The sequence below is a fragment of the Alternaria atra genome (genome assembly GCF_907166805.1).
Source record: "Alternaria atra isolate CS162 genome assembly, contig: 22, whole genome shotgun sequence".
NCBI classification, from domain to species: Eukaryota; Fungi; Ascomycota; class Dothideomycetes; order Pleosporales; family Pleosporaceae; genus Alternaria; species Alternaria atra.
Window position 1 is genome coordinate 365,454 of NW_025091320.1, and position 27,647 is coordinate 393,100.

At 50.1% G+C, this 27,647-nt stretch overlaps 8 protein-coding genes across 8 annotated transcripts; 4 read left to right on the forward strand and 4 right to left on the reverse strand.

The window, feature by feature from the left end:
- Positions 1–473: 473 nt before the first annotated feature.
- Positions 474–809, reverse strand: ALTATR162_LOCUS2887 (uncharacterized protein; the record flags this gene model as incomplete). Its single annotated transcript, XM_043310493.1, has 2 exons — positions 474–584; positions 645–809. 2 exons carry the CDS (start codon positions 807–809, stop codon positions 474–476), a joined length of 276 nt encoding a protein of 91 aa, XP_043166428.1.
- A 5,243-nt stretch (positions 810–6,052) lies between these two features.
- ALTATR162_LOCUS2888 (uncharacterized protein) lies at positions 6,053–9,866 on the reverse strand (the record flags this gene model as incomplete). Its single annotated transcript, XM_043310494.1, has 3 exons — positions 6,053–7,632; positions 7,712–8,059; positions 8,105–9,866. The coding sequence occupies 3 exons, from the start codon at positions 9,864–9,866 to the stop codon at positions 6,053–6,055; spliced, it is 3,690 nt and encodes a 1,229-aa protein (XP_043166429.1).
- Positions 9,867–13,215: 3,349 nt separating this feature from the next.
- Positions 13,216–13,812, reverse strand: ALTATR162_LOCUS2889 (uncharacterized protein; the record flags this gene model as incomplete). The annotated part of the gene is made up of 1 exon (XM_043310495.1): positions 13,216–13,812. One exon carries the CDS (start codon positions 13,810–13,812, stop codon positions 13,216–13,218), a length of 597 nt encoding a protein of 198 aa, XP_043166430.1.
- Positions 13,813–14,107: 295 nt separating this feature from the next.
- On the forward strand, positions 14,108–17,032 carry ALTATR162_LOCUS2890 (uncharacterized protein; the record flags this gene model as incomplete). The annotated part of the gene is made up of 2 exons (XM_043310496.1): positions 14,108–15,492; positions 15,541–17,032. 2 exons carry the CDS (start codon positions 14,108–14,110, stop codon positions 17,030–17,032), a joined length of 2,877 nt encoding a protein of 958 aa, XP_043166431.1.
- A 389-nt stretch (positions 17,033–17,421) lies between these two features.
- Positions 17,422–20,333, forward strand: ALTATR162_LOCUS2891 (uncharacterized protein; the record flags this gene model as incomplete). Its single annotated transcript, XM_043310497.1, has 3 exons — positions 17,422–17,662; positions 17,733–20,247; positions 20,303–20,333. The coding sequence occupies 3 exons, from the start codon at positions 17,422–17,424 to the stop codon at positions 20,331–20,333; spliced, it is 2,787 nt and encodes a 928-aa protein (XP_043166432.1).
- Positions 20,334–22,118: 1,785 nt separating this feature from the next.
- Positions 22,119–22,976, reverse strand: ALTATR162_LOCUS2892 (uncharacterized protein; the record flags this gene model as incomplete). The annotated part of the gene is made up of 1 exon (XM_043310498.1): positions 22,119–22,976. The coding sequence occupies one exon, from the start codon at positions 22,974–22,976 to the stop codon at positions 22,119–22,121; it is 858 nt and encodes a 285-aa protein (XP_043166433.1).
- Positions 22,977–24,270: 1,294 nt separating this feature from the next.
- ALTATR162_LOCUS2893 (uncharacterized protein) lies at positions 24,271–24,531 on the forward strand (the record flags this gene model as incomplete). Its single annotated transcript, XM_043310499.1, has 2 exons — positions 24,271–24,286; positions 24,341–24,531. The coding sequence occupies 2 exons, from the start codon at positions 24,271–24,273 to the stop codon at positions 24,529–24,531; spliced, it is 207 nt and encodes a 68-aa protein (XP_043166434.1).
- A 1,397-nt stretch (positions 24,532–25,928) lies between these two features.
- ALTATR162_LOCUS2894 (uncharacterized protein) lies at positions 25,929–27,539 on the forward strand (the record flags this gene model as incomplete). The annotated part of the gene is made up of 1 exon (XM_043310500.1): positions 25,929–27,539. One exon carries the CDS (start codon positions 25,929–25,931, stop codon positions 27,537–27,539), a length of 1,611 nt encoding a protein of 536 aa, XP_043166435.1.
- Between the last annotated feature and the right edge of the window lie 108 nt (positions 27,540–27,647).

Below are 27,647 nucleotides of genomic sequence, written 5' to 3' on the forward strand. Positions count from 1 at the left end.
GGAAACTAATCGTTGCTAATCTAGGGTGATCTGCGCGGGCAGGGACGACGACGACCTTTATTGCCTGAATGCGTATTGTCAGGAGCGAGACTTCGATTTACGCACTCGACGTCCAGAGAACAGGCGTACAAGAAGCGCCGCACATGGGTCCCTGGATGGATCAAGTTTACAACATCTTTGTTCCTTTTACAAGGCATCATGTAAAACACAGCAGCATACCGCAGCATCATGGACAGGCCTATCGTTGGATAGTCTCATTCCATTCCTAAGAGTTGGTTCAATACCTCGATATAGGTCCACCCGCCGTAGCAGGCGCCCATCTAAGAAGACCAATCCCATGTTTAACGTCTCTAGAGTAGTACCATTACCATCGACCGTTTAACTGCCATCGCTTCCGAGAGCCACTTGCTCCGAGACAGCCATCGCACCGGCCATACGTCTTGCCCCTCAGTAGTCCGTCATCGATCAGCCGTCTAGCAGTTGTTGTAACCGCAATTAGCCTTGCAGAAACCATCGTAATGGCGACAGGTGTCGGCACGGCAAGACACATCGCAGGCTTGAGGATTGAACCAGCATGCCCAGGACTGTTCAGTGTGTCAGTTAGTAAAGAATCCTGAGGGTGACGAGATTGAAGAATGACTTACGGCACGACCCTTGGTGTAGTTGTTGTCGCAGTCCCGGCAGTTGGGTTTGTCAACAGGTGGGGGTTCCTTGGGGGCAGCGACTGGGTCAGCAACAGGGCTGGCGACAGGGTTGGCGACAGTGAGAGCGGCCAGGGCGAGAAGAAGGGTGGCAGTGGTGAACTTCATACTTGATGAACCTGATCGAGTTGTCTGGGTTTTGTGATGTGACGGTTGACTGATGTGGTTGAAGAGATGGAGTTGGGTGATGAAATGAGAAGAAAGCAGGTAATGTGGTAGTATATGTACGTTGCGGAAGGTGAGAGCACGACCAGGCAGCCAGGCAAGTAAACGGAGTATTTCACAACACCTCGAGCGCAGTTCTACGTGCGCCGACATAGAAACGCTGAAAGAGGGGGCACTCTGGGCTATGCACATACTCACAGTTGCCTTGATCATGAGATCTTGCCTGTCACGGACACGGCTCGACGGTATTATCACTCGAAAGGACAATGGCGTAACACTGGAAAACGTCTAGGACGTATGATAATTGCTTATTGAGGCGTGTATCAAGACTCACAGTATCAAAGCAATCAATCCCCAAGCACAAGCTCCCAGTATGATGCATGAAAGAGTTTATACTGCCTAGATAAGAGTTCTAATATTTTTCTCGTATCCAAAGTACTGCCCGCGCCTTAGGTGCCTTGAGTCAACCGAGCATTCCAGAAGCGTGAACGTACAGTTTCGGCACTGCCCACCACGGACTTCTACTGGCAGCGCGACCCCATTTGTTTCATCCAATCGACTTCATATCTTCACCTCCACACCCAGTTGCTCTTCACCTGAGGCACTGGGTGACCATCCGGATAATTGTCACACACACCAGGCTTTACGGACGCGCCACACAACCATTCACAGGGGCAGTTCCACATGCACCAGTCGCCTAGTTGGCCTTTCTTCTCGTTGCAGACTACCTCTGTGCAGTAATCTGCCCATGCTGGAACGTATTCGCTTGTAGGATTACCCTATTCCAAAGCTAGTGAGCTGCTGACTAGCGGAAATCTGTTCAAATGAGGTTCACTCACGAGCAGGCATTCATTCCAAGCAGCCCAACAATCATCGCAAGTATGCCAAAATGGCTTATCGTTAGGCTCACTGGCGAGAACCACCGCCGAAAAAACCACTACGAGGATGACGGTGAGCTTCATGTCGGTTGTAGCGTGGCGTTCGATAGCGAAGGTAAGCTTGTGGTGATTTAGAGAGTGACGTAGATAGATAGTGATGTGGAGGATGGTTCGAAGTTGATGAATCAAAGTGAATCGTGCAGGAGGGTGTGCGAGAATCTATTTGTACCTACTCTCAGGCGACTCATGACCGTACCACATTAGCGTTGAGGGCGAATCGCTTGCGAGGACGCTAGACAGTCATATCGTGGTAATGTAAATGGCCGGAATCTGGAGCGTACACGTTTATGGACATCTCACGAATTGTTAGGCTATTGCGTGATGCTTGGACTTCGGTAGTAGGCCAAAATTCTATCGTTAAACACGGTATATCCCCTCTGCCACTCGTTGATGGGGAACACGTAAGGTGACTTGAATCATTAGGGGTTCTGATAGGCACGAACAATTCAAATTGGGAATCGCGCATTGGTTATGCGAACCGAGAAGAGATATCTGGTCGCAAAAGCTGCGATGTTGCAACTCCGCTTCTCCAAACCGCGTAGACCTATCCAAAGTCCCAGTGCCCATTTGGTCTGGAAGAGCTGAACGTTGTAAGACTCTATCCACAACGTAAAGTACCGGTTGACGCTGTCCCCTATCGGACAAAGGTTCCTCATTCTGTGTCATATTTTACTAAGCTCAAAGATAACCTCCGTCATAAGGAGTTCTTGTACCAATTATCGTTATCAAAGCTTCGTTCAAGTACGCTTGTAGCACCTTCTCTTGTGGGTCATAATTGAAGTTCGCACTCATCGTTGCGTAAAGTGCGGATGATGTAGACGAAATGAGAAAAAGAGGTGAAAGATTAATCAGTTTACGTTCTTCAATATTAACGATTTTATCGCTATCGTAAACAAACGCCCTCGAGTGCGCGCGTTCTTCTTGGAGGTTGAGAATGCGCCTTCCTTCACTTAACAGACCTGTCAGCTCCGCCAAATGAGACGCCGGGCAGGTAAAGATTACACAAGAATCATAGTATTCTGCGCATGACGATCTAGAGGCAAACAATTTTCCGCTGTAGAGTTTTTCAAGCATAGCTACTCACGCAATCTGTGACGCATCCTCGATTTACTATGCTAATAACCTCAGACAACCGGTCTTCCTTTCTTCGGTCGCATCTGCAGCCTGAAGAGCATACACATTAGCCAGAGCGTCTACAACGTCCTTCTCCAGCAACTACGTACCTCTCCAAACCCCCTCCCCCCCTTTTGCTAGGATCCAATATCCCACCAATCCTCTCCCCATCTTCCAGTACTCAGCTTGCACCGATACTTCCGGCATTCGTCCACTGTTTGTTCGGCACACGCTTTACACGTTTCGCGGCAATTAGAGTCGACACGATGGAGGTTTTCCTGGCCACTGCATTGCTGTTGGGTATGATTAGTAACGTTCAACTGGACGCAAAACACTTCCGACTTGGAGATGGTACTTACTGTGTAGCATGTCCAGTAGTGGTGGTGGCAGGGTCCGCAGTCTCCTATTCCAACTTCCTTGTCGTGGGCAAGAGCGACGGTGATGGAGAGAGAGATGACGCCGATGATAGGGAGTGTGAACTTCATCGTAGCGATATGTGGTGCATAGTTTAAGATTGCTTGTTGGTATGTTGTGTTAGTTTAGGATGCCTCAAAGTCGCGAATCTTGATCGCATAAAACGCCTTACCTGATATAATGTTCTTGTTCATCAGCTAACTTTGCTGAGCTGATTGAAAGATACGCAGTTTCGTTATTATTAGAAGCACCATACCAGTAGTAGGTTGTGGCGCCCAGGTAGCAAAGTCATTGCTAGCTTCAGGCGAATAAAAAAGACGGCGTTGGAAAGGTTCCGAAACTGAACCGTACCTCGCGACCAAAATTTCAAGAGCTCCCGGAAAAGGCCAAAGTGCTGACATGACGGCAGATCTTGTAAAGCAGAGCTATACGAAAGAGCTATGCAGATGAGAGCCAGTGCTCTGGAATCAAGTATCGTGGTCATTCAATCAAGACTATACAAACACATGTCTCAGAGTATTTTCATCCTAATGGCTTAAACCATCTTTTCCTCGCCTTACAAATAAACGAACTCTCGCCCCCGGTCATCATCGTGATACCGCCGACTAATACTCGGATGTGTTGGGTCACCGTAGATCGGCTGTCTCATCATATCAAGTTGTATCCACACACCCTCTCTGGTTTGGAATCCATGTTCAAAGACTGGTTCATGAGATGCTCGAGTTGTTGAAAAGTCCCAGCGCCGTCCCACTATCCAGCATCCGGGCCGCCATAGCTCGGGTCGAAAAACCTGCGATGCTAAAGTGGAGGTGGTGGAGAGTAATTTCTTGGTACACGTTGCGGACGGTACTCTGGTGGGCCTTTCACTGGGTTTTCTTGGTCATGAGGTGCAAAATCTGGAGGACTTGCATTTGTGAAGCTTCCATACGAATTGTTTTCCCAATTCAGTGTCGCGACGCGGCGATGGTTTGCTACGTCCTGCCTTCTAAGGCAATCCTCTGAATCTGTATCGCCACTACCGCTCTTCTGTTCTGTCCCCGGGTGGCTCTTCAACCGGTGAGATTGGATTCTCATAACCTTGGTGGACTGTAGCAGAAGATGTACCACGGGACGCTGGTGAAGGCCTATACTCCGACTCAACAGACCCGTTGTCCATGGCATCCTTTTCTCTAGCCGGAGTCCGAACTGAATCTAGTTAGCTACCATTAACAAGGCTACTGAGGGTTCATTATCCGACACACGCTTTATCGCTTACACTCATAAACTGGTAATTACGATGGGTTATCCTTGTCCATCGGCGGGCTAAAACCGCTCATCTTGAGATCGTCGTTGTCGTCGGTAGCAGGCTCGTCGTTCTTGGTTTGAGCTGGAGTCAGGGGTACTTGAACCTCTTTTTGCTTGTTATAACCGCATTGTACTGGTTGATCTTTATGCTGAGAACTGTCTCTGGTGGTTACAAAAGTATCTCCATCGTGTGGCATATCATCGCTGTCACCGTCCCTATCATAATCACTAGTATCGTCACTGCTATAGTACCTAGCACGATCACTGTCATCTTCACTCGTTACGATCAATCGTGACGGCGTAAAGGTTGAAGCTCGCCCCACCTCTACATCTTCGCATTGCATCACATCACTCGTGCCTTCGCCTTCACCTTTTCCATTTGCAGTCGAAGGTGATGCTGTAACGTCCGAAGTCCCATTCGTGGCTACATATTCGCCTTATGTAGTATTCGCTTGTGTGACCGGCGGCAGAATATGTGGCTCACTATCCATGTCCATCAATTTGTCCGGATTTGCTGTTTCACTAGCTGACGGGGCTGGCGACTGGGGTGCAAGCTCCTGAGAACCATCTGACGACGGATTCGATTCGCTCATGGTTGGCGGGGCATTGTATCCTGTTGGGGGCTCCGCGCGATTATAAGGCTCAGAGCCCATCAATGAGCTTTTAGTTGTCATGCCTGCTTCAGGCTTCAACGGATCATAATTTGGTGGGCCTACCGGTGGAGCCGCTATTCCCGTCGACGGATTAGTAAGACTATAAGCGAGACGCCTCATCGACGAGATATCTGCCGTGGACAACGTAACCTATGGTAACTTCAGATGTTGATGGCCTGACTTTCCAGTCGGCGAGGTAACATCACCACGCCGAACATACGGTGCCGCGGGCGTGTTGATACCCGAACATTGATTGAAAGGATTTGTGTTGTTCAATCTGTTCAACAGGCTTGGATCGAAAGCTGCTGGTACGTAGGGACGTGCCTTCGATGGGTCAAAAGGGAGTGACGAAGCTTTGGTGTTGCCGTGCGGGCTTGAAGGTACCGATGGCTGGTAATTGGAGGATGGAGAAGTAAGGTTGGGCTTCGGCACTGGAGGCACACTCAGTGTACCTTGGAATCTTGACTAGAGAGAAGTGTCAGTAGTTACTGTTGAAGATGTTTGGGCTGGTACTGAGTTTGCTGGTGCAGCACCGGCCCTCTTTACCATATTTTGTAACGCAGCGCGAAAATCCACCATTAATTCGATTGGAGGCTCAGTGGTAGGAGTTGCTGGTTTATCACTAGGTTGGACATCGCCTTTTTCGATGTCGAAAGAAATTGGGCCGTTGTAGCGTTCTTTCTGGGCCAGATTCGTGCTGGAGGCGGTAGAAGTGGAGGTACTGGAGCTGGACTTATAGAAGGTGTCGTGTCATCCTTAGTTCTTCCTTTCCAAGACTTCGGCGTCAAGAATCTATCACCATCTCCAACTCTTCCCTTGTTCCATCAGTGATCATCGGATAGGATGTAGCAACTTCGTTATCACAAAAGGATGCACCGCTTTCTTCGCCCTTGTTCCCGAGATCAGCGTCTTCACTGGCTAGCTCAGAGTGGTCAATGACATCTCTCCCTTCGTTCTTCAGCACTTGTATCTTGTCATCCATTTCTTGTATTAAAAGGTTCGCTCCGGTCTCGTTGAGATCATCGCTGCTAGGTGGGTCCGATAGATCTGACTCATCACTGTTCTCCTGTCCAACTTCATGGTCAAAACTATCTCGAAATTTGGCACCTTCGGCTTCGGAATTGAACCAGTATACTGCGTCTTGGGCGTACTTGAAGTTCTCGTGATCCTCTCCAAACTTGTCGTATGCTACCATATCAACTTCTCGGAAGATGTGACACTGCTCTCCAAACGTTTCTTGTAATGAATTCATACCCGTGGATCGATGTTCTGGGTAATCAGGGTTATCGACGATCTGGCCATCCTCCCAAAGCTGTACGAGACGCGTTTTGGGTCTAATATATGTCCAGTAACCATCGACCACTTCACCGCCGGTAGTACTCGTCGTCACTTGATTAACTCCCGTGGCATGGTCTGGTGAGGTTACAAAGTCTTTGTCGATACCGTGTGCCTGTCCATAGTCGTATGCATGGTTGTCGTTGAAATTAATTCCCAAGAACCCTGCCGTGAAGTCATTATGCCAATCAGCAGCTCCATAACTCTTATGATCACCTTGGTTCTCGGAGTCTAGTAGTTGCGTATGTCCGCCTAAAGGTAAGCCGAGATCCTTTCGTGTATCTCTTTGCATGTCCTTGTCGTTCTCTGCAGTCTCAATCCGAGCAAGCTCTTCAAGTGAGGTGAAATCAACTTGTCCAGTAGGCTGAGTATGTCCATATTCACCACGGTAGTTTGCGTTCGAGAATGGGTTGTATGTAACAGACGAATGATCAGGAGGAAATCGGGTAGTTGATGATGTTGGCACAGCCGGGAGAGCATGATCACCGTTGGCGTTGTCGTAAGCGTTGTGCCAGCCATCACTAGTCTTGGAGTCTTGCACTGCCTCGAAGCCAGGTGGAAATATTGGAATTTCATATTGTAGTTCCCATGCATCCTGGGCAGCTTGCATCTTTTTCATCATTTCCTCCATGTTGTAATCCGCTAGTACTGTCGTGTTAAGATCAACAATGCTAGCAACGATCCCATCAGTATCAGAGAGTTCAATCATCTCAGTGTCGTCGTCAATGTCTGTCGTGGCAGCATTAGTGGTGGCAGTGATGCCTCCACCAGTAGCTGCTAAAGGCGCAGTTAATGTAGCATCATCTATCACGGAAGTCAGACGTTTGCCCGATGGGTCTAGATAGTTGTCGCTATCCTCGGTGATATCGTTACCCTTTTGGTTCTTCGAGTCAGATGTTTCGTCTGTAATCCTACCGTCATTGTTGCTATGATTGTTGGGATCGGTCTCGCAGTTCAAGTTTTCCCCGCTCGAAAGTTCTCCTTTCTCGTCATTCAATGGTTCAAACGCATCAGCTGGAGGTAACGGCTCTTGAGGATTTGTTGCTCCACCATGGCTGGATGAATAAAAAAGAGCAGGGGGATTGCTGCCCGTAGCCGACCGCGCCACCACCTTCATTACCACCCCCACCTTTCCTACCAGAAGGATCGCTTTCACCAAACGGAACACCAGAGCCAGGCGGCGGATATCCACCATTGCCATTGTCATGGTCATTAGCATCTCTGATCGCAGCTTCACGCTCCCGCCTCATGACGGTCAGCGTGCTCTCACCGCCTAACAGCCTGTTGTGCCATCGTTCTTCGGATTCTGCAGGATTCGGGTCGATGTTCCGGGTGGCAGGACGGCGACCAACGGCCGGAAGAGCGTACCGTGTATCAAGATCATGTTGAGTTGTGTTTTTCTGATAAGGAATCGTGCTAAATGGAGCACTGGGAAGCGGGTTCAACGCAGCAGGTGCTGGTTGTGCGGATAAGTTGGAGACAGGCGACAGCCCTTATCCACTAGGAAGTAGGGACTGAGGAGTAGACTCATCGGCTATAGATTGCTGAGTACCGAGTAGTGCAACAGTTGTTGCTACAGGCGTTGGCTCTTTGCCTTCATCGCCCGTACCTCCCATCATCACATCGTCTTTCTCAGAATTTGGTGAGTACCCTTTCTGCTTGGGGATATCGGCACCAATTTTCGGGGCACCAGACATTAGTGTGTCATCTTCATCATCATGCCCCCAATCATCAGCTTTGTCGTTATGTGGAGGTGCTCCACGCGAAGCCACTTGTAAAGGAGTCATTTCACTCCTTTGTTCGGCTTCTTTTCTCAGCTCTTCGCTGTCAAAGCCGTTATTTTCAAGGAGGGGTGGTTCGCCCGAAGGCACTTGTTCAAGAATCAGTTTGCTCTTTTGTTCGCCGTCTTGTTGCATCCCCTCTCGAAGTTTTTCGATGGCTGCAGGGATTTCATCATCCGGTAAGGTTACTGGCTTTGTGGGTGCTGATGTGCCTCGCGTAAAAGTCCCATCTTCAAAACCACACTTCCTACCATTGGAGCTGAAACCGTCTTCCTCGTTGCAGTGGTTATCGTCTTGTTCGTGATGGTGATCATGACCAATAGCTGGAGCTCTTTCCGCAATAGTGTCCTCATCTTTTATGCCCAGCCGTTCCAGTTCACTAGCGAATTTATCTTCGTCCTGTGGTTTTCTGTAGCTCAACAATGGTTCAACACCCTGAACATTGAACCCTGCCCACGACGGACGTGATGGGTTTGACGATATCTGCTCGCTCTCCGGACTGATTATCGACGTGCTGGGTTCAGCAGGCTCAGTCACGGGCGCTGAAGTAGGCTTGTAGAAAGCAGTTCCTTCCATGAGCGAATTGATAAGGAGCTTGTTTGAGATATCAACCTTTGACGAAGGTTCAGTCGTGCTCGCTGCGGGCTCTTGTGCAAGGGTGGGCGCTGTTGAGGGAGCAGCCGCAAACAAAGAACTGAGAGAATTGGATGGCCTCAGGAAAGTAGTGTCGGCTTGAAGATTAGCCGTGGTCACAGGCGTAGCCATCGTTAGAGGAGCAGGCGGCATAAACGTGAATGAAGTAGCGGGCGTGAATATAGAAACTGGCTTCGATGTATCGGCGGGCATCGATGCAGTAGCAGCGTGATCAGGAGGGGCTGACGAGGGCTCCGTGGGAGCCTTCGCCATAGCTTCAGGCGTTTTCCTCCCAGCTGTCTCTTTGCAAAGAGCAGCATGATGTTGTTGCTCAGTATCCACAGGCCGGAACAGCTTAGTAGTATCCCAGAATGTTTCAGCAGTCGGTCTTTTGCCATCGTCTCTAGGCAACCGGGTCTTGTTCGCCTCAGCTTTCATCACCCTGAGCTTCAGCAGATACTCTAGGTATATTCGAGTAGAATTTGACGACTCGTTCTCCCTCAAGCGGTCGACTTCCGCTTGATAGTCCGCGTGCTCTTGCTTAGCAGCAGCCCTGGCTTCTCTGATGGCCCTCTCGTTTGCTGCCCGCACTGCAGCGTTGGCGCGCAACCAATTCATCAATCGCTGCCACAGCAAATATGGCAGAGGTAGACCAAGAGGAACAGACCCATAGATAGCAAGCCCACCCGGAGGGTCAGGATGTGCTTCATCAGCAAGTACCTGAATCCCGGATTCAGGTTGTGGCCTGTACTGTTGGAATAGCAGCGTGGTAATGACGACTACGAGGATAATGGGACAGTCCTGAGTGCACTGCATGAGTCCAAGAGCGCCTAGGATGTAGGTGACCATGAAGCGGATTGCGAAATTTAAACATGCCCGTATCCCATGTTGGGGGTATTCTCTAGTGGAAATATTCCACCCAGTGGTGCAGAAAATAGCGGCCAAGATGATTGTAGTTGCGCATGGAAGCCACCACCAAGTTAGGTTACGACACCAGTTGTCACGACAGCTCACGCCAATATAAGCCGCGGGGCGATTGTTGTATGCGATGTGGAAGAAGGCCAATTTCATCAGTAGTGTTGCGCGGGCATAGGAAGTCAATGTCCAGGCGCTTGCAAAGCAGCTGGAAACCACATGCGTAAATTGCTTCGTGAGCCATATTCGAAAAGTTAGAGGCTTTGTAGCAGTCTGTAGCTTTGTCAGCTCTATCGCGGGAGCCGCTGTCTCCGATGTTAGTACGGTCCAAGGCGGCATGGTGTTCCAAACCGCCTTAAAGAGAGTCTGAAACAAAGGTATAAGAAAATACATGAAAGCCAAGGTTGTGGCCAGCATAGCTATAGCCGCAAGAAGAGAGCCAAGCCATTCTAGAAGGCAACCATATACCTCCACAGCGCCCAAAGCAACGTTAGCGAGCGCCCACCGGAAGCAGTCAATGACAGTCCTTGGGTGCCATGGGACTATGGCCTGGCCGTTGACGATGTTTTGGTACTTGTCGTGAATCCAAGCTCGAACAACCCGAAGTCGACGGATGACGCGAACAAAGGGTCTGTGCACAAGAGACACAGCGACAGGAAGAACCACATATTTGACTACGATGGCATAATGACTGAATGGCGGGAGTTCGCCATGCTCGGTCCTGTTGAGGCCTTCGAATGATTGTCCTGGATGGGAAGCAAGGAATATCATAACCGCAATGATGGCGTAGACTGCTATCCACGGCCGCGCCACCTTGATCGATCTATAGGTGCTGTAAACCGTGAGGGAGGTGATATTTAGTATTTGACCATGATACGAGTAAAGGAGGTATACCAGCCCTGCCGTGGTGAATATTGGAACGAAGTCCTGAACGTAAACGCTGAACCAAATGATACCCAAGCCAACAATTAAGGCGATGCAAACGCAACGCCTTGCCCTTCTCCATTGGCATATAATAGCAGTATCCTGGGGTTGTGCGTATTGACGGAGTCGGCTGATCATTTCGCTGATGAAGAAGAAAAGAGGAAAAAGGGCGATCGCAATGCGTACAACATAAGATGCCCGGTCAATAATCAAACGGTTGGCATGTTGCGTTCCGAGGACTATCGCTGGCGCCTCCAGCCGTCGATGAACGAACCCCGCAACACACGACACGCAGGAGGAGAAGAATCCAAGACATTGTCTGTACGTAGCAAAAACAGAGTTACGCAACGTTGGCCAGCGAAAAGCAAGGTAACAAAGCCCTGCAATAGCAAACGCGTAAAAGTTAACCAACGCAATGATTACGAAGTCCTGCTCTACCGAGTGGTCACCCACGAGACCTGCGCATATGGCGGCAAGAATTGAAGACATCAATACCAGCACAACGTCTAATGAGCTGATAAAAGTTTTGTAGTAGGATGACTCAGTAGGCTTTTGCTCTGCATCATGTGCCATACGTCTCTCTTCAAACGCTTGTTGAGTTTCAACCCAGGGCGTGAGTTTTAGTGCCGCTACTGTTGAAGAGGTATGAAGTGGTTTGCTGTCCAGCTGCACCGCCGACGGTGTAAAAACTGGGCCATGGTCTCCATGGCTAGAGAGGCCGCTCGAAGTGCCAGTTAAGGATTGCTTGAATGTCAACTCAGTGGAGGTTAACCTTGACGTCGATGCTAGAGTGGTGCTCTCATCCGAGGGAGTGCTGTCTTTTTCGTATAGCTTGGACGTAGCTGACAGAATATCCGTAATGACTTGGAATAGTGTCCGAGAAGAGATTTCACCGTTTGTAGCAGACACTGTGAATGTGATGCTACTGGGTGTATCACTGGAGTTTTGTTTTTTCGATTTGGTGGAAGATAGTGGACTATCCAGAATGGACTTGTCATGACTGAGTCCCTCGTGTAGAGAAATGCTTGTTCGAATTCCCAATACCATATCTGGAAGACTAAAAGCTTTTGTGTCTAATGCCGACGCAGAAGCATCAACGAAGTTACTAGCCAATTGGTCTTCCGGTTCAAAGCATCCATCTTGCGCAACTGGTACGTAGATGCTGGTTGATTCAAGTGAGAGTCGCGACGAGCTTGCCGTTGACTCTTCTGATATGATATATGACAGGACGGAGATCTCGTTACAGGACGTTGGCGCGACATGCTTGGAGGATGTGCCTAGAGTATCTACTAGGAAAGCATCGAAAACATTGTTGTGTACTTCTGGCGACATCCCCCTCGTAGCGCTGGATTTGGTTTGGGCTTGAGATAGGCCGCTTCCGGTCGAACCTGCAGAGCGTGCGACAGGACAATTGGGGAAGATATGGGCGGAATCGGATGACGCGAAAGTATCCAACACTTCAAATTCAACATGCTTCTCAACTTTGACGACTGTTTCGGAAGCTCCCGGGGCAGAAGCGTGTTGCGAGACGATACTGGCGGAAGGCCGATGAGCTTGGGTAATTATCGAGTTGACTATATCAGGTGCATCCTCAGTAACGGGTCTAGGTTCAGCGATAGGCCTAGTGGGTCTAGACTTTTGACAACAGAGCTTGGCTTCCTCGAATGTTGGACCATAATGTGGCACAGTGGCAGCAACTACACCCACAGCGTAGAGACCAGCTGCTAGCTCGGGTTGCTGGCCCCAGAGGTTTGCAATAGCTTGCATCGCAAAGCCAAGAAGAGCGGCAAACATAGTTGGACACTTTTGTGCGTTCAGTGGATGAGTGTAGCGTTGTGGTGACTTCGTAAGTATGTACACATGTATGCCGTATTATGAGACGTGTCTTGCTGAGATGAACAAGGTTCGGAGTGTGCGAAAGGTGAGAAGATGGCAGGCATGCACCTAGTGACATAAAGCGTCCTTTCTATGCTGCGAAGGACAAACAAGGTCAGAGATGAAATGAGGATAACCTAGCATGAATGTGGAGTTCAAACTTCTGTTATCCGCCAAAAAGAAAAGTACCGCGCTGATGTGGTGAAAGGATGAACGACGAGACAAAGAGCGTACAAACCATTGATCAATGCGGTATTATGGTTTGGACTTGACTTACGTTAGACGATTTCTGAGTACCAAGATGTCGGTCAAGTCGGTCATAGCGGTGTTCTATGCCAGTTTGGGGTCATAGTCAAATATTGAACTAATCCTGGCCAACTCGAGCTCATACAACCCGCGTGTAGTGCGACGAGTCCAAATCCGGGCGCAAACAAACGATGTTGCTGCCCTGAAATGGTATGCCTGCCGTCCTAAATGCATCGTCTCATGTCGAAGCTTTATTCGCGACGGCAATCAACTCCCATGCTCTTCCCCCAACTTGGTCGGCGCTTTGCTCTTCGACATGCCAACCGGCGAAGCAAGCCTTGTAGTCGTCCCAGTCAGCCTTGGGACCGGCCCATATCACCCTCTCCACACTGCCTTCGCCATGTTCTGCCAGGTATTCGCTCACCAGCCCTGCGCGACGCGGGTACACAAAGAGCCATGTTGTGGCTTCCGCAGCGAGCGGCTCGAGGAAGCGTGAACCGTGAACGACGCGATGGTTCGAGGAAGGCAGGTATTGGTTGGAGCTTGGCTCTACCTCAACGCCTATAACGTGTTGTGCGTGAGGTTCAATGATGAGGTAGCTCTCGAGCAGGCCAAAGCCGCTTCCGATGGAAAGAGCAAGCGATGGAGACAGAGGAAGGAGCGACGCGAAGTAGGCGATGAGAGATTCGCTAAGGGCTAAACAGCATCCCGAGTAGGCTGTGGGCGTGGTGGTGAGTACTGGTAATGCCGTGGAATGTTCTACTGGGGGGAATGCCTCCTCGTCCAGGGTATCCACATCCGGCTGGAGTGGTGGCATACGAGCCTCGAGACCCATGGTGCATGAGATGGCAGATAGCCGTAGACACAGTTCTTAATGCGTAGGCGTATCGCGAGATGGTAAGCATCTCTGCTTCGTCTTCCACAAATGTGATCGTGAGAACGATGACACAAGGCTTGGCGGTTCATTCTCCGCTAGGTACGTATAGGGCTAGCGCTCAGGAGCTATGATCCATCACATGCAATGCACAAGACGCGCCCCGCCACAGCTACAACCATCGAATCCACTGCATCTTGCGTCATCCTCGTCTACTGAGAGCTTTTGGAAGATACGTGGCTCCACGAGAGCTGCCATGACTCGCCTTAATCCCTTCTCGTTTACACCAGGGCCAGTCATCTTCTTTACCACCGTCATCTACGTGGGCCTCTTTGCTGCTCTGCTCATTACCCACCTGACGGTACCGAACTACCCGTCTAATCCGCCAGCCGGCATCAACCTCACCGAAGCGTGGAATGATCTCCAGCACATCACTCGCCGCTTCCACCCCTATAACAGCCAGGCCAACGACGATGTACGCCAGCATCTACTGGTGCGCATCAGGAGAATCGTCACTTCGAAGGACCTGGGAGAGGGCGATGTCGAGATTTACAACGATTTGACCTCCAACGCGACCTTTTCGTCTGGTAGCACCTCTGTCTATTTCGAAGGTACTAATCTCATTGTCGCCATCCGCGGGTCCGACGACGACGAATCCTTCAATTCTACTGATCGCAGTCCGGATAACGGCGGCGTACTTGTGAATGCCCATTATGACTCTGTCAGCAGTGGATACGGTGCGACTGACGATGGTGTGGGTGTTGTGACAATATTGCAACTTCTATCATATTTCACAGAACCTAAGAACTGGCCTAAAAGGACTGTGGTACTACTGCTCAACAACGGTGAAGAGGATTATCTCAACGGCGCGAAAGCTTTCATGAGAAACCCGATATCTCAGATTCCGCACACATTTGTGAATCTTGAGGGTGCAGGGGCCGGTGGCAGAGCTACCTTGTTTAGAAGCACCGATACCGAAGTTACTAGATTCTACAGGAAGTCGAAGTATCCCTTCGGTACAGTCGTGAGCGGAGATGGTTTTAAGAAAGGTCTCATCCGGAGCGAGACTGACTACAAAGTCTTCCATGGCGAACTCGGACTGCGAGGGTTAGATATTGCGTTCATGGAGCCCAGGGCACGATACCACACCGTTGAAGACTCCACACGCGAAACCTCGATGAATTCGCTCTGGCACATGCTTTCAGCGGCTCTGGCTTCCACATCTGGATTAGCGTCCATCACCAGTGATGAGTTCAGTGGCTTAGAAAGCCTTGATAACGGCAGAGTCAATGCCGGAACGGGCAGTGACGGTGTATGGTTTGATCTCTTCGGAAGAGTTTTTGTTGTTTTCCAACTACATACTCTTTTCGCTTTGTGTGTTACTTTGCTGGTTGTGGCACCTCTCACACTAATAGGGTTGACTTTTGGTCTCTCAAAGGCCGACAAGAACTACCTGTTGGCGCGAAAGGCCTATGTTTATTCATCCGACGACGATAATCCGGTGCACCTATACGGCTGGCGCGGCTTCTTCCGCTTCCCCGTCATCTTTGTTTCAGCGTCTGCTGTTGTGGTCGCATTAGCATATCTCATAGTCCGATTCAATGCCTTCATCGTGTATAGCAGCCCATTTGCTGTCTGGAGGTAAGTCATCCATGCTGTTACTTCATTTGGTACTAACGATCTCAACAGTATGATGCTCTCGGCCTGGACCTTTGTCGCATGGTTCCTTGCCCGAGGAGCTGATGCGATGCGACCATCTGCACTGCAGCGCATGTACGCTTTGATCTGGCTTTTCGTTGGCTCCTTTGTTCTTCTCACTATCATTACGGTATTCGTGAATGACTACCAGGTTGCTGCCGGTTACCCTGCGTTCTTCTACTTTGTGGCAGTATTCGCCGCCATCCTGCTCTCCTACCTTGAACTCTTCCTCGCTCCAGCCAAATCCTCATATGCGCGCCACTTCGAACAAGAAAACGAATCGCGGCGCAATTCAGAGTCCGCAAGCAGGCCCCTTACGGGCAGCACCACCGCAGCACGGTCTGATGATCGTCCCATGGGAGATGATGACGCAACAGAGACTACGTCGCTTTTACGAGGCGATCGACGTGGATTCACAAGATATGGCGGCAACAGGCGAGACTCCATCAGCGAGGGAGGCGAAGATCATGCACAAGGGCCTAGGCGAATAGATCTCGGCAACGTGTATCCTGGAGAGCAAGAGTGGAGCGGCAAATTACCGAGCTGGATCTGGATTGTTCAACTGCTACTCTTGGCGCCTATCGTGATCATCTTAGTTGGACAGGTCGGACTACTTCTCACCTCGGCCCTTTACCAAACGCCATCAGACGGTAATTCGCCTTTGTTCATCTACCTTGCATTCGCAGCGCTCACTGTGCTACTGCTCACGCCAACCGGTCCTTTTATCCACCGCTTCACATACCACATCCCCACCTTTCTGTTCCTAATATGCGTCGCAACCGTCATTTACAACCTTGTGGCGTTCCCGTTCAGCAGGGATCATCGTTTGAAAGTCTACTTCGTTCAGCGAGTTAATTGCGAGACCGGCGATAACATTGTGTCCTTGACCGGCTTGGACGGCTATGTGCAACGCATTGTTGGCGAGTTACCCAGTGCGCAAGGCAAACAGCTTAATTGTACGACTCCCGAGGTTGCGACGCGTAAGGAGCTGAAGACGTGCGAATGGCAGGGTCTTGACGCTAAAGTCGTCCCAAAGCCAGCGCATGCATCGTCAACCCGCAACAACACATACATCAACAACTGGCTCGACTACTCGATCCTCAAAGGCAACAGCTCTAACAAAGCGACGATACAGGTTGTTGGCCATAATACGCGCGCATGTCGCCTCGTTTTCGACTCGCCCATCACAGCATTGAGCGTCGCTGGCGCTGTTTCAGATCCTCGCTTCAAACCCGTCGGTGCGGACGGCGCCCGGGAAGTGCGATTGTGGCATCGCGAATTTGGTCAGCCCTGGAACGTTAGCGTGACGTGGAACGCCAAAGAACAATCGAAACTTTCTGGAAGGGTCGTGTGCCTCTGGTCGGACGCCAATACAGGCGACATCCCTGCTTTCGACGAAGTGCAGCACTATCTGCCTGTATGGGCAATACCGTCCAAGATTAGCGATGGCTTGGTCGAGGGCTTTAAGCAGTTCGAAATTTAGTCCAGTGAGCTGTAGTTGCGGGGATCCCTGTTATTACCCATTACTTTTGCTGCGATATCCATCACGGATCTAGTCGAGCACGGCGTCACAGGTCATCTGCGACCCTCATATTATCTGCGCATTTATGCGAGCTCCCCCTTTATCTCATCAACGCCCCGTCTCGTTCGTCTTTTGTCTGTTATCGTTCTTTTTGGAGTCGGGTGGTATGATGTTTACGGCGATTGCATCGTGTACACCCAGTGTATAGCACTTGACGTCAACCTTAATGAACTCTATTATTACGACTACCCAGGCATCTAAACCCCGCTACACTCTTCGACTCACCTAATTCTGACCTCTCGATTCTACGTCTCACCTCCGAACCGTTCCACAGCTTGGCCCGTGCCAGAATGCTCAGAGCGTTTGACGAAGCCCAACATACTGCACAACGTTATCTGTTGTCGACCGGCACAGGATCTACCCCTGCTTTACCCCGAAGCTTTCTTTTAGTCCCGGGAGATACTATATCATCATCGACAGAGCCATCTGCTCTGCCATTGACATTGTCATCCGCCCTTGGCTCGACAGCCGCACCCATTGTGCGTACCACCAGCAACCCATCTGAGCTCGCGTGGCCGATATTCATAACAGGTATGTTTCCGAAGAATTCGTCTTTGTTGCACGTCTTTTGCGCCACAACGGTTTACTAACGTCGACCAAGGCGACGGGCCAGTCATAAGTGATAACCAACTTCTCAGCAGCACACGCAACACTGAAGCTTCCAGGGTGATATCGGAAGTGGACTCTCTGATCGACGTGCGTCACAGGGTATTGGACTTTGCTTTTGACTCGCCCCTTTCTACGGTCATTGTTACAGCCTTACCAGGCACTTTTCTCCTCGTTGCCCGCCAGCTGCCGGATACTTGGGCGAACAGACATCAAACATCTATTGCAAACGCGTTGCACTTCATCGCACTCACCAGCTGCGCGAATCATCAACTCGAATCCAGCGACTTGTTGGTACTCGTTTTTGTCATGGTTGCGTTTGACGTGTTTCAGCGAGTCTTAGCGGCGGGCGCTACCGACCCTCACGGCGAATCAGATCCTCAACCCCGCTCGCCCTCGCCTTCCGAAACCCTCCGCAGCCAAACGCATTCTGATCTGGCCAATGCGAATACCGTGCCCGATCTCAAGACGACGGCCGTCGAGGATGAAGACTTCGAGCCAATTGAGCCAGTTTTGTCATCACAATCAGGGGTATCCGACACAAAAACAACCACTGTGGACCCTAAAGATAGCGAGATCGTGCGACTGCAGCGCTCGCTCACAGAATCCAAAACAGCATACAAGGCTCGAGAAGTCCAACTCCGTATCACGAAAGAGGAGCTTCATAACGCACGCGATGCGCTCAACCAGACCTTCGCGGAATACTCCAGCCTTCGCGAACAGCTGAAGATCATCAAACAAAATTTAGGCCGGGACCATCAAGCTATTGTATATCGGAAAGACATTGAGCTCTTCGCACTTCGAAAGGGCAACGAGCAAAAGGACAAGAACATCCAAGATCGCGACAGCCAGCTCGAAGAAATGGCTCGCCAGCACAAGACCATAATGGAAGTCAAAGACGCACAGCTCAAGTTGATGAGGGAGCGATTGATCTCCATGGAGCGACAGTCAAGTCCACGGTTCGCGGAAGAGGCGGAGGAAGGGGAGAACGCGCTCGAAGTGAGACTACTACGAGTCAGGAAAGGCAGAACATCGCCGGAGATCGAGGAAGACAAGGACGTGGTCATTGCAAAGCTGCAACAACAACTGGCTTCCAATACTAGGACTGACGATGAAGTTGTCAACCAGCAAGCCGAACTACAAAGGGCATGGGACATGGCTAAGAAGATTCAAAAGGCCCTGAAAGAAGAGCGGGAAAGGCATACACAAACGCGAGAGCAGCTAGAGGAAACCACTGTTAAGCTTGCAGAAGCAGAGCCACAACCCAGGAGTCGAGCGAACTCTGTGATAGGACGATTACCCACGATCGACGAGGACGAACACGACAAAGATGAGCTCGAAGCCATGTTCAATACCACTCAGCAAGACAACCTCCGTTTATATGCTGAGGTAGCTGCTCTTGAGAAGCGACTCGGCGATGCCAATGCACGATTGTTTGCCGCAGTGCAAGAAGTTGAAGCTTCCAGGGTGCAGCTCAATCAAGAAAAGGAGGTCAACGAGGATATGGAAACTGCACGTCCTAGCGTAGTGCATCGTGTACACTTTCAACGTATGGAAGGTCAGGTGTCCGAGTTACGAGAAGCGCTCGCCAGCAAGGATGAAGAGATGGAGTTACTAAGGAATACCATCGCTGAGAAGGACCACTACGTCAAGGACATCCAGGGTGAGCTCGACGCCGCCGCCAGCTTCCACACGCAGGACCAAGACGAAATTGAACGCTTGAAGCAATCTATCGACGAGCTTCAAGCGACCAAGTACCAGCTCATGCTCGATCACGAGCGCCTCGGATCCCAGCGTACCCGACAGCGCGTCATTTCGATGGAACGTACTGACCGATCGTCTGCTCGCTCAAGTGGTGCGACGCTCATCCATGAACTCAGTCCACCGCTGACGAAGCATGCAGAGGAGGCGCCACCTGTGGAAGCTCTGCCGACCATGCCAGTAGTTTTAGAGCGCGAAGGAAGCATTCAAGAAACCCCAAAACGTCATCTTCGTAGTAAGAGCTCGCCTAAGGATACACCGAACCGCTGGAGCTTGATGTCGCATGATGTCCCACCTGCGGAGTTGAGAGAGCTAAAGAGCAACCGCAGGAGGAGCCTAGGCTTGAAGGTCATGATGCAAAAGATCGTTAGGAAGAACCAGGAGGTTGAGCATCGATCTACCGAAGCCTCAACAACACAATCGGAAGAGCCTCTCAAAAGAGAAGAGTCCAAGCTGAGGCGCGTGCTTGCACCAAAGGACAGAAATCTATCCATACGTCCTTCGACCGCTGCGTCGGCCATCGCATCGAAACCAGTCGGCTCGCAACCTTTTGCTATACCGAAGACTTCGCCTCTTCCACAAGCCGTGCGTCCTCCAAACCCGAGACGCAATTCCCCAGCAACCCCTCGCTATTACGCCACTCAAAAGGTGACTGGCCAAGAAGCGAAGGAGAAGGAGAATGAAAGGCCACGAAGCGCTATGGGTGATGAGCCTGCAAGACCGAAAAGTCGACTGAGCTGGGGGGCTACGTAAGTTTAGCCTAAACAGAGAATGTCGACATGAATATCTGCTAACTGAAACTAGGAATAAGCTGAAGCGACGATCATTGTACTGATGAATGAAAACACGGAGTGTCACTTGTCTCAAGGCGTTCAAAATGGGGTTTCGCGATATCCAGTGCATGAATTGACGCGTTCCGGCTCGACGACTCGAGGAACGCTTTCAATGGTTTTATGGGGCTGATACAATAGGATGGGCGTAATACTAGATATGGGTATGCATACACGTGTAATGTGTTCTTATTGCTTTATCGTTCTTACTTCAAATATAAATGAACTCGCTTACACCAAATTCGGGTATTGGACAAAGAAGCTCGATTTTCTAGGCCACTTCAAGTGCGAGAATGCAGCGCGACGACCATATCCTATTGAACGACATACACAATGCTCCGGAGACTCTTCACGAGAGCATCGAAAAGGTCATACACCGAGCGCTCTATAAGGTGTCCAACAACTTCCCATTCATACTCCGGTTCATCACGCCTGTGTCTCATGATGAATGGCTTATGAATGACGACTAAAATGACTATCGGCTCACAGCGCGCGACGAACACGAAGAGGGTCTGATGTACGTTACCGTATCTTACTGCTCGAAGCACACATAAGGTTCACTGGACTTACCGCCAATGCCACAATACCACAGATCGAACTTGTCGAAGAGTGGCGAACCAAGACCAATCAATTGCTCGCCATTGGTCTTCATCGTGCGATGCTGCTGTTCGTAGGATCACACGGTTGTTCACGACTATGAATAGATCCAGAGTGCATCGATCAGACGGATCCTGCTGATATACAAGCCCATCTGGTTATCATGCATAGAATCTACGAAGATAGCTGCCGAACAATAGCACCATTGTCTCTCACCGTAACGGATAGATCTCTTCTTGAGATCTTGGTATCTTACCTTTACGACGACGAATTTGAATATGGGAGCGGGTTTAGGCTTCTAGCCAATGTCCACACAAACATTGGTGATAGCATGAAGTTCACGACGCTTTTCGTGTCCAAAATACTACTCAATGCCATCTCAGATGATGCGTGGCTCACACGGACTTGAACATTCCAGGAAAGACTTTGTTCCCCTTTGCTCTTCCTTTCAATTCCCACTGAGGGACGTTCCGGAATGCCAAACTCCGTATGCCCCTACATGGTAGAAACGGATCTGTCTAGATCCAGCTTAGATCCAACGCCGTTTGTCGAATCAACGTATTGCCGATATAGGGTAGGTTTGACAGGGAATAGAGGCCGGTAACCACCCTGCAAGAACCCTTGCCCGGATTTAGACCAATTATGCAACATCGATTGACTCTGGTTCACATGGTCGCTATGACTATCATGCTATTTTCTAGTCTCTGCAAGATTGCGAGAACCTTTTTGTAGCGGATCGCATTGCAATCTACGGACACGTATGTCGCTTTCGGTATCGGCTCGCTTCAAACTTGCTCAACAGTGCCGATTACAGCCTGAGCCCATGTATCAGGGCGCTGCTTTATGGAAACCTTTACAATACACGTACCGGACGTTCCGAGCATATCAAGAGAGTGTGAATCATGCTCCAGCAATAGTATGGAAGAACAAGCCTTCCTGCATACATTTTTATTCTATGGGACGAAAACAACGTGTTCGTATTAAAGTATGGGCCGTATCGTTCAATGGAGCCTGACAGAAACGATACGGATATAGGGTCTCGTCATTGGGGCAAAGATGACCCCTAACACTCATAATCTGTCTTCCTTCATTGGGAATATAAGTTAACCACCAGTTTCCGGGAGACAATTCATGTAAACGGAGAGAAGTACTCCAACTGGATACATCGAGCGAACATACACACCGTCCTCCAATTATTTGAGGAAACCAGCCTGCTTCAGCCAACTCTCACACATGACCGGCCACTCGCTAACCGGCAGCCCAGGGGTGTCTAAAGCAAACCCATGCGGCGCATCTGAGAAGACATGAAGCTCAACGGCCGCACCAGCTTTCGTGATACCTTCAGCAAGCCTGTATGCGTTCGTGACAGGCACAATGGGATCATTTCCAGCATAAACAATGAAAGTTGGTGGTACCCTCCTCTTCAACTGTGCGTCTGGCTGCATCGTATCATAAAGTGCCTGTTTCTCGGGCGGCTCCAACGCTGGCTTGTGTGCGACGATTTGACGACCCTTTGCGTTTGTGGAGATAGGCGCATAGCCGATGATGGCAAAATCAAGCTTTGGTAAATCGCTATTCGCATCTGGGTTGCTCCAGCAGGTAGGGTATTCTGAAAGTAAAGATCCAGCGAGATGGCCACCAGACGAAAGACCGCATACCGCCAGACTCTCTTGCGCGAATCCTTTCTCTTGAATCAAATTCAACGCCCGCCTTGCATCATCTACCGGCGCCTGACTTCCCGTGTCCTTGTTTGGGAAGCGATGAACTAGCACGAAGGCGTGGAATCCGAGCCCTGCCAACCATCTCGCCACCTGGACGCCTTCTCTTCCGACAATGAGCTCGACGTATCCGCCTCCGCCTAAAATCAAAATAGCCCTTCTAACCGACGAGGAAATGGTAGGCTTGAAGCCAAAAAGCCATGGACGTGTGACGCTCTTGGCGACTGCTTCATCGATGCCGGAGGCGGTATCCAGTTCGAATGCGCCTTCAATAGGCTCGTCGCCGTACAGTGGCCATGCATAGTCGGCATTGAGAGGATTCGAAGAAGTCATGATATATGGGTAAAGATGAGGCGATATGGTGAGCATCGTTCGTTGACTACAAATGTGTTCTTAACCTCGGGGTGCGATATGTTTCTCGCGGCATCATTGCACCGAGACGACCGAGGTTATGAGCAACGGAGCATCTGTCACTCTGTGCCTGGACAACGATTGCTTCAGGATAGATGAAATCGACATCTATTTCAACAGCCGTCAAGCCCATAGTCATCTCTTAGTGACATGATACATGCTGCCGTATCGATGGATTTCTTGATGAGGCGACGCCCGATTGGCCCTGCTTGTTTGCCAAGTCTCACTGGGAAAAGCTTCCGAGCTTCATAAGAGTGTCTTCATGTGTTTTTCCTTCTACAGCTCACACGACCGCATTGTAGGCGCAAGACTACTTCAGCATTATGTGAGACATCCAACGTTATCTGCGGTTTCGTCGAGGTGCGGATTGCCCAGCGTCACATCCTCAGTAGTAAATCCTCGATGTAGTACGTGTTTTAAAGATTTGGCAAGGAATATTAGAGGGTGCGGTCGCTTCGCCGCATATGACTGTAACGTGATCAACTTGTGATGTGAAGTGTCAGAGGTTGGCGCGGCTGATGGGTGCATCGCACCTCAAGATCGCGACAGCCGATGACGATAAGGCGATGACGTCGTCTGAAACCGCAACCAGCCCTGAAAAAGTCTAACATGTGAAGGGCCATTAGGTCCAGTCTGGCTACACCGACTATCTCCCGGTGCCTTTCTGTTGACAGCAAAACTTCACTTTCCATTCGTCCGAGCCACTAACTGCTGAATCGAGAGGGTCAAAGATTTTACAAGCGCGTCTCAGCCTGCAACCGACCGGTCAACAAGTAGCTCTTTCGAAGCATAGGAGACATTCTAGCCGATATCCAGATGCACGATGGCAAGCCTCAAGCTTGCGGCCCTGAAAATCTCAGCCGCGCTAGCGGCTAACAGTGGGTCCGCACGCGTTATCATCACTCCACTTAGCGCGTGAGGCGAGCGTGGCGCATCATCTTGATGTCGTTCGACGCAAATTCTCGAAACGTGCCCGGGACAAGTCGGAATGGTGCTTGATGCACAAGATTTTTGCTAGCCAATTTTTCTTTGGTGACTATATTCAGGGTCATGTTGGGAAGGGATGGCGAAGGCGGAGATGTATAAGAGGGAATGTGTGGCTCTGGGAGATTTGGCTTGATCCATCCACAGCTGCATCAATCCCTATCCGCATCGAACACATACAAACTACCTCATACTTCCACACTTTTATAATCCATCTATAAACGACATCAACATGCCTTCTTTCAAGGGTTCGTTTTCCATTCTAGGCTCAACCAACCGATCCATACTAACTATGTCTCCAGACTCCGTCTCTTCCACCCCAGCTGGTGCCTCAGGCGCCCCAACCCCAGCCTCATCAACGGCACCCACATCCACCCGCGAGACCCTCCACGCCGCATCAGCCGCACTTGGCTTGACCTCACAAGGCCTGGACCTTTGCCCTCACTGCTTCCGTGAGATGTCGCATTGCAACGAGCGCTTCGAGTTCGCTTAAACGCATCACGACTGCAGCACAGCTGCCAACAATGACTAAAGTCGTCATTGTATTTCCTCAGAACCCTGTCCTGTTTTGACGGCAACAGCTGGCGAATTGGGACAATGGGGCTACGACTTTCACATTTCTCGGCATGGCATTGGGTATACGGACGGACGGCATAGGCGGCGTTTGATCTGGGGAGGTAGAACATTATTAGGAACAGCATACCCCACTTTGAGCGATGCATACGAACGGAATAGAAGCACTTTATCGCATCTCAATTGATCCTTTACTATCGCGACTTGATGCTCCGTATCACTGTCTTATGCAAGTAAATTCAGCGTGATCATTACACACTCACTACTACCATGCTCTACCTTGTAAAAGAGCTCATGATCAGTTGTGCGACTCCATGTTGTCTTTCGAAGAACACTCTGACGCCTCTTGCCTCATCTAGTATATTTACTTCCCCATTACTGTATCAAACACGTACCTTTCTCAGTCGCCTCTATACGTAGGTGGATAGTATCAAACATAACGAGAATGAGACTCGTGCAATTCCGTTCATGTACCCTACATTTATTTGCACTGTTTTCAATCTCGTCATCCACCCCAAATACCTTGAACTTAACGAATTGCTCAAGCACCTCTTCGCCCATGTTGTTTTCGATGGTCGGCATCCACACTGGCATTTCACCAACGTCGACATCTTTGCATACAATGTCAGATACCCAGATGATTCAGTTTTTGGAATCCCTCATGAAAAATATTTTGGGCCGATCAAGGTGACTTGTTCGACGGCTTTAGATCAGGACCATAAAGAAGCAGAGCCAGTAGCAACAAATGAAGACGTCACTGAAACGCTCCATTCCTAGCCATTCGAAGAAGGAGACCACAGCAGTGCATCATGCGGTCGACGATGACCAACCAACATCTTCTCGCCACAGTAAAAAGGAAAGGTAGACTACATGAGTAGAGAAAAGAATGTGAGGGTGTTGCAAACTGTAGTCGATGTGCTTAAGCGATGGAAAGCGACATTGAGGAAGAATATCAACGCGTAGTAGAAGACAGGTTTGAGCTTATGTGAAGAGAGAAGGAGGTATTATCTAAGATAAAATGGAATGGATCCGCATGCTGACGTCATCGCCCGATTCTCAAACCAACTCGATTCAATTAACACCAATACAAAACTCTTCAGCTCTTTGAACAACCGGCCTAGCGACGTGCGCATACAGTATACATTCTTAGCTTCATAAAGTCGACGTGGGGAGGTAGTTCTGGAGATGTGCGCAGCGGCGATCCCGCCGATACCCGGATGCAGCTGCCGCAGGGCGCTAGTCAGTTCGCCCTGCGCATTACGATAAGACTTTTCCAAATACCAAGCTTTCCCTTCACACTCTCCGGCAAACCACAAGATGGCCAATACGCAGGATACTAGGCCTACTTCTGCTCCTGAAGAGACGACACCACTTCTGCCTCGCGATGAGCCAAAGGAAAGAGAAGGAAAGCAAAGCGTTTCGGTGCTATTCCGCGCTTTATTATGCGCATTCCTTGTCTCGATAACATTCAGCATCACCCAAGCTCCAATGTTGTACGCTTTCCGAATCTTGACGTGCGACGCGTATTACGAACATCATGAACCGGATCCGAACGCCACCGATATATGCGCCAGACGGGAGATCGAAGCTGGATCGGCTCGAGCTTTTGCCCTGCTTGCATCATCAACAACAATATTTGGCCTCGTCAACTTACTGGTAGCTGGATGGACCATCAAGCGCCTGGGTGTAAAGTTGGCTTTACTTATTCAGATCTTTTGGCCAGCTGTTCGTGTGCTCATTCAAAACATCGGTATCATGCATGGCGGCAAAGTTGGTATCATGATTGTGCAATGCTCGCAAATAATCACAGTAGTCGGTGGACCAAACGGATACGTCTTGTGTCTTAATTCTCTGGTAGCTGATGTAGTCGAGCATCAAGCACGAACAGGTGCATTGGGCCGACTGCAGGGCTGCATGTATTTCGGAAGTGCCATCGGTTTTCTGATTGGAGGTATTGTCGGCGACTACTTTGGCATACTTGCGCCCTTCCGTATGACCTCGGCGCTATTCCTACTTTGCTGTGTGTACGTTGCAGTTTCGTTACCTGCTATGGCGCCACCTAACGAGGATGAGGATGCGAAACCTCGCAAGAGTACTGGCATTGCGCGATTCTTTGGCCCACTGCGCATCTTTGCACCACAGAAATGGGCACTACAGACTGGAACTACGCACATGCAGTTTGGAGCCCTCACTCTTGGTATTGGAGTTTTCCTGGGAATCCTTGCGACTGGTTACATCCCCATATTACTCCAAATGTACGCAACGGCTGAGTTTAACTTTGGCACCAAAGAGAATGGAGCATTGATTTTCTTGTACTCGTCCCTTCGAGGCGGCTTCCTTTCGCTGGTTTTCCCTCGCATCGTTGCTGCTGGGCGAAAGTGGCTTGGGGACGGCGAGAAGATGAATTCGGAAGAAGAAGAGAGAGAGCCGCCAGTACATGTTCATATCATACCACCAACACCTGCAGTAACGGAGACTGTCGACCCTCTGGAAAATGAAGAGCCGGCGAACCCGGAGCCGACGAACGAGCAAGAGACGTATGCATTTGATCTGTTTTATGCGCGCTTCAGTCTTTTGCTCGATGGTATACTTACAGGGTTCGCCGTGTTTGTATCAAAAGGTTGGCAAATGTACGTCGTCGCTGCACTGCTACCGTTTGCCGCAGGTACAGGTGCTGCCTCTAAAGGCTCGATCCTCCAGATGCTACCGAACAGCGAGCGCGTGGATGCGCTGAGCGGCATCACACTCGTGGAGAACATTGCACGTCTATCGACTACAGCAGTCTTCGGACTAGCTTTCGCTGCACTTGCCGAAGTTGGTCAAAGTCATCTAACTTTCGTATGTAATGCAGCCGTCGCATTGCTTGGCTTCGTCGTGTTGCTTCTCTCTCGCTTTCCGCCAAAAGGTAGTCGTCGCATTGAGGGTTGATAAAAGGCTTGACGAACGTGCGCGGGAACCCTACTGATGATGAAAAGGAGCTCAATTCATTGGTGCTTCTGGGGTTTGGCCCCAATACGATATTTACTGCCGAAATGA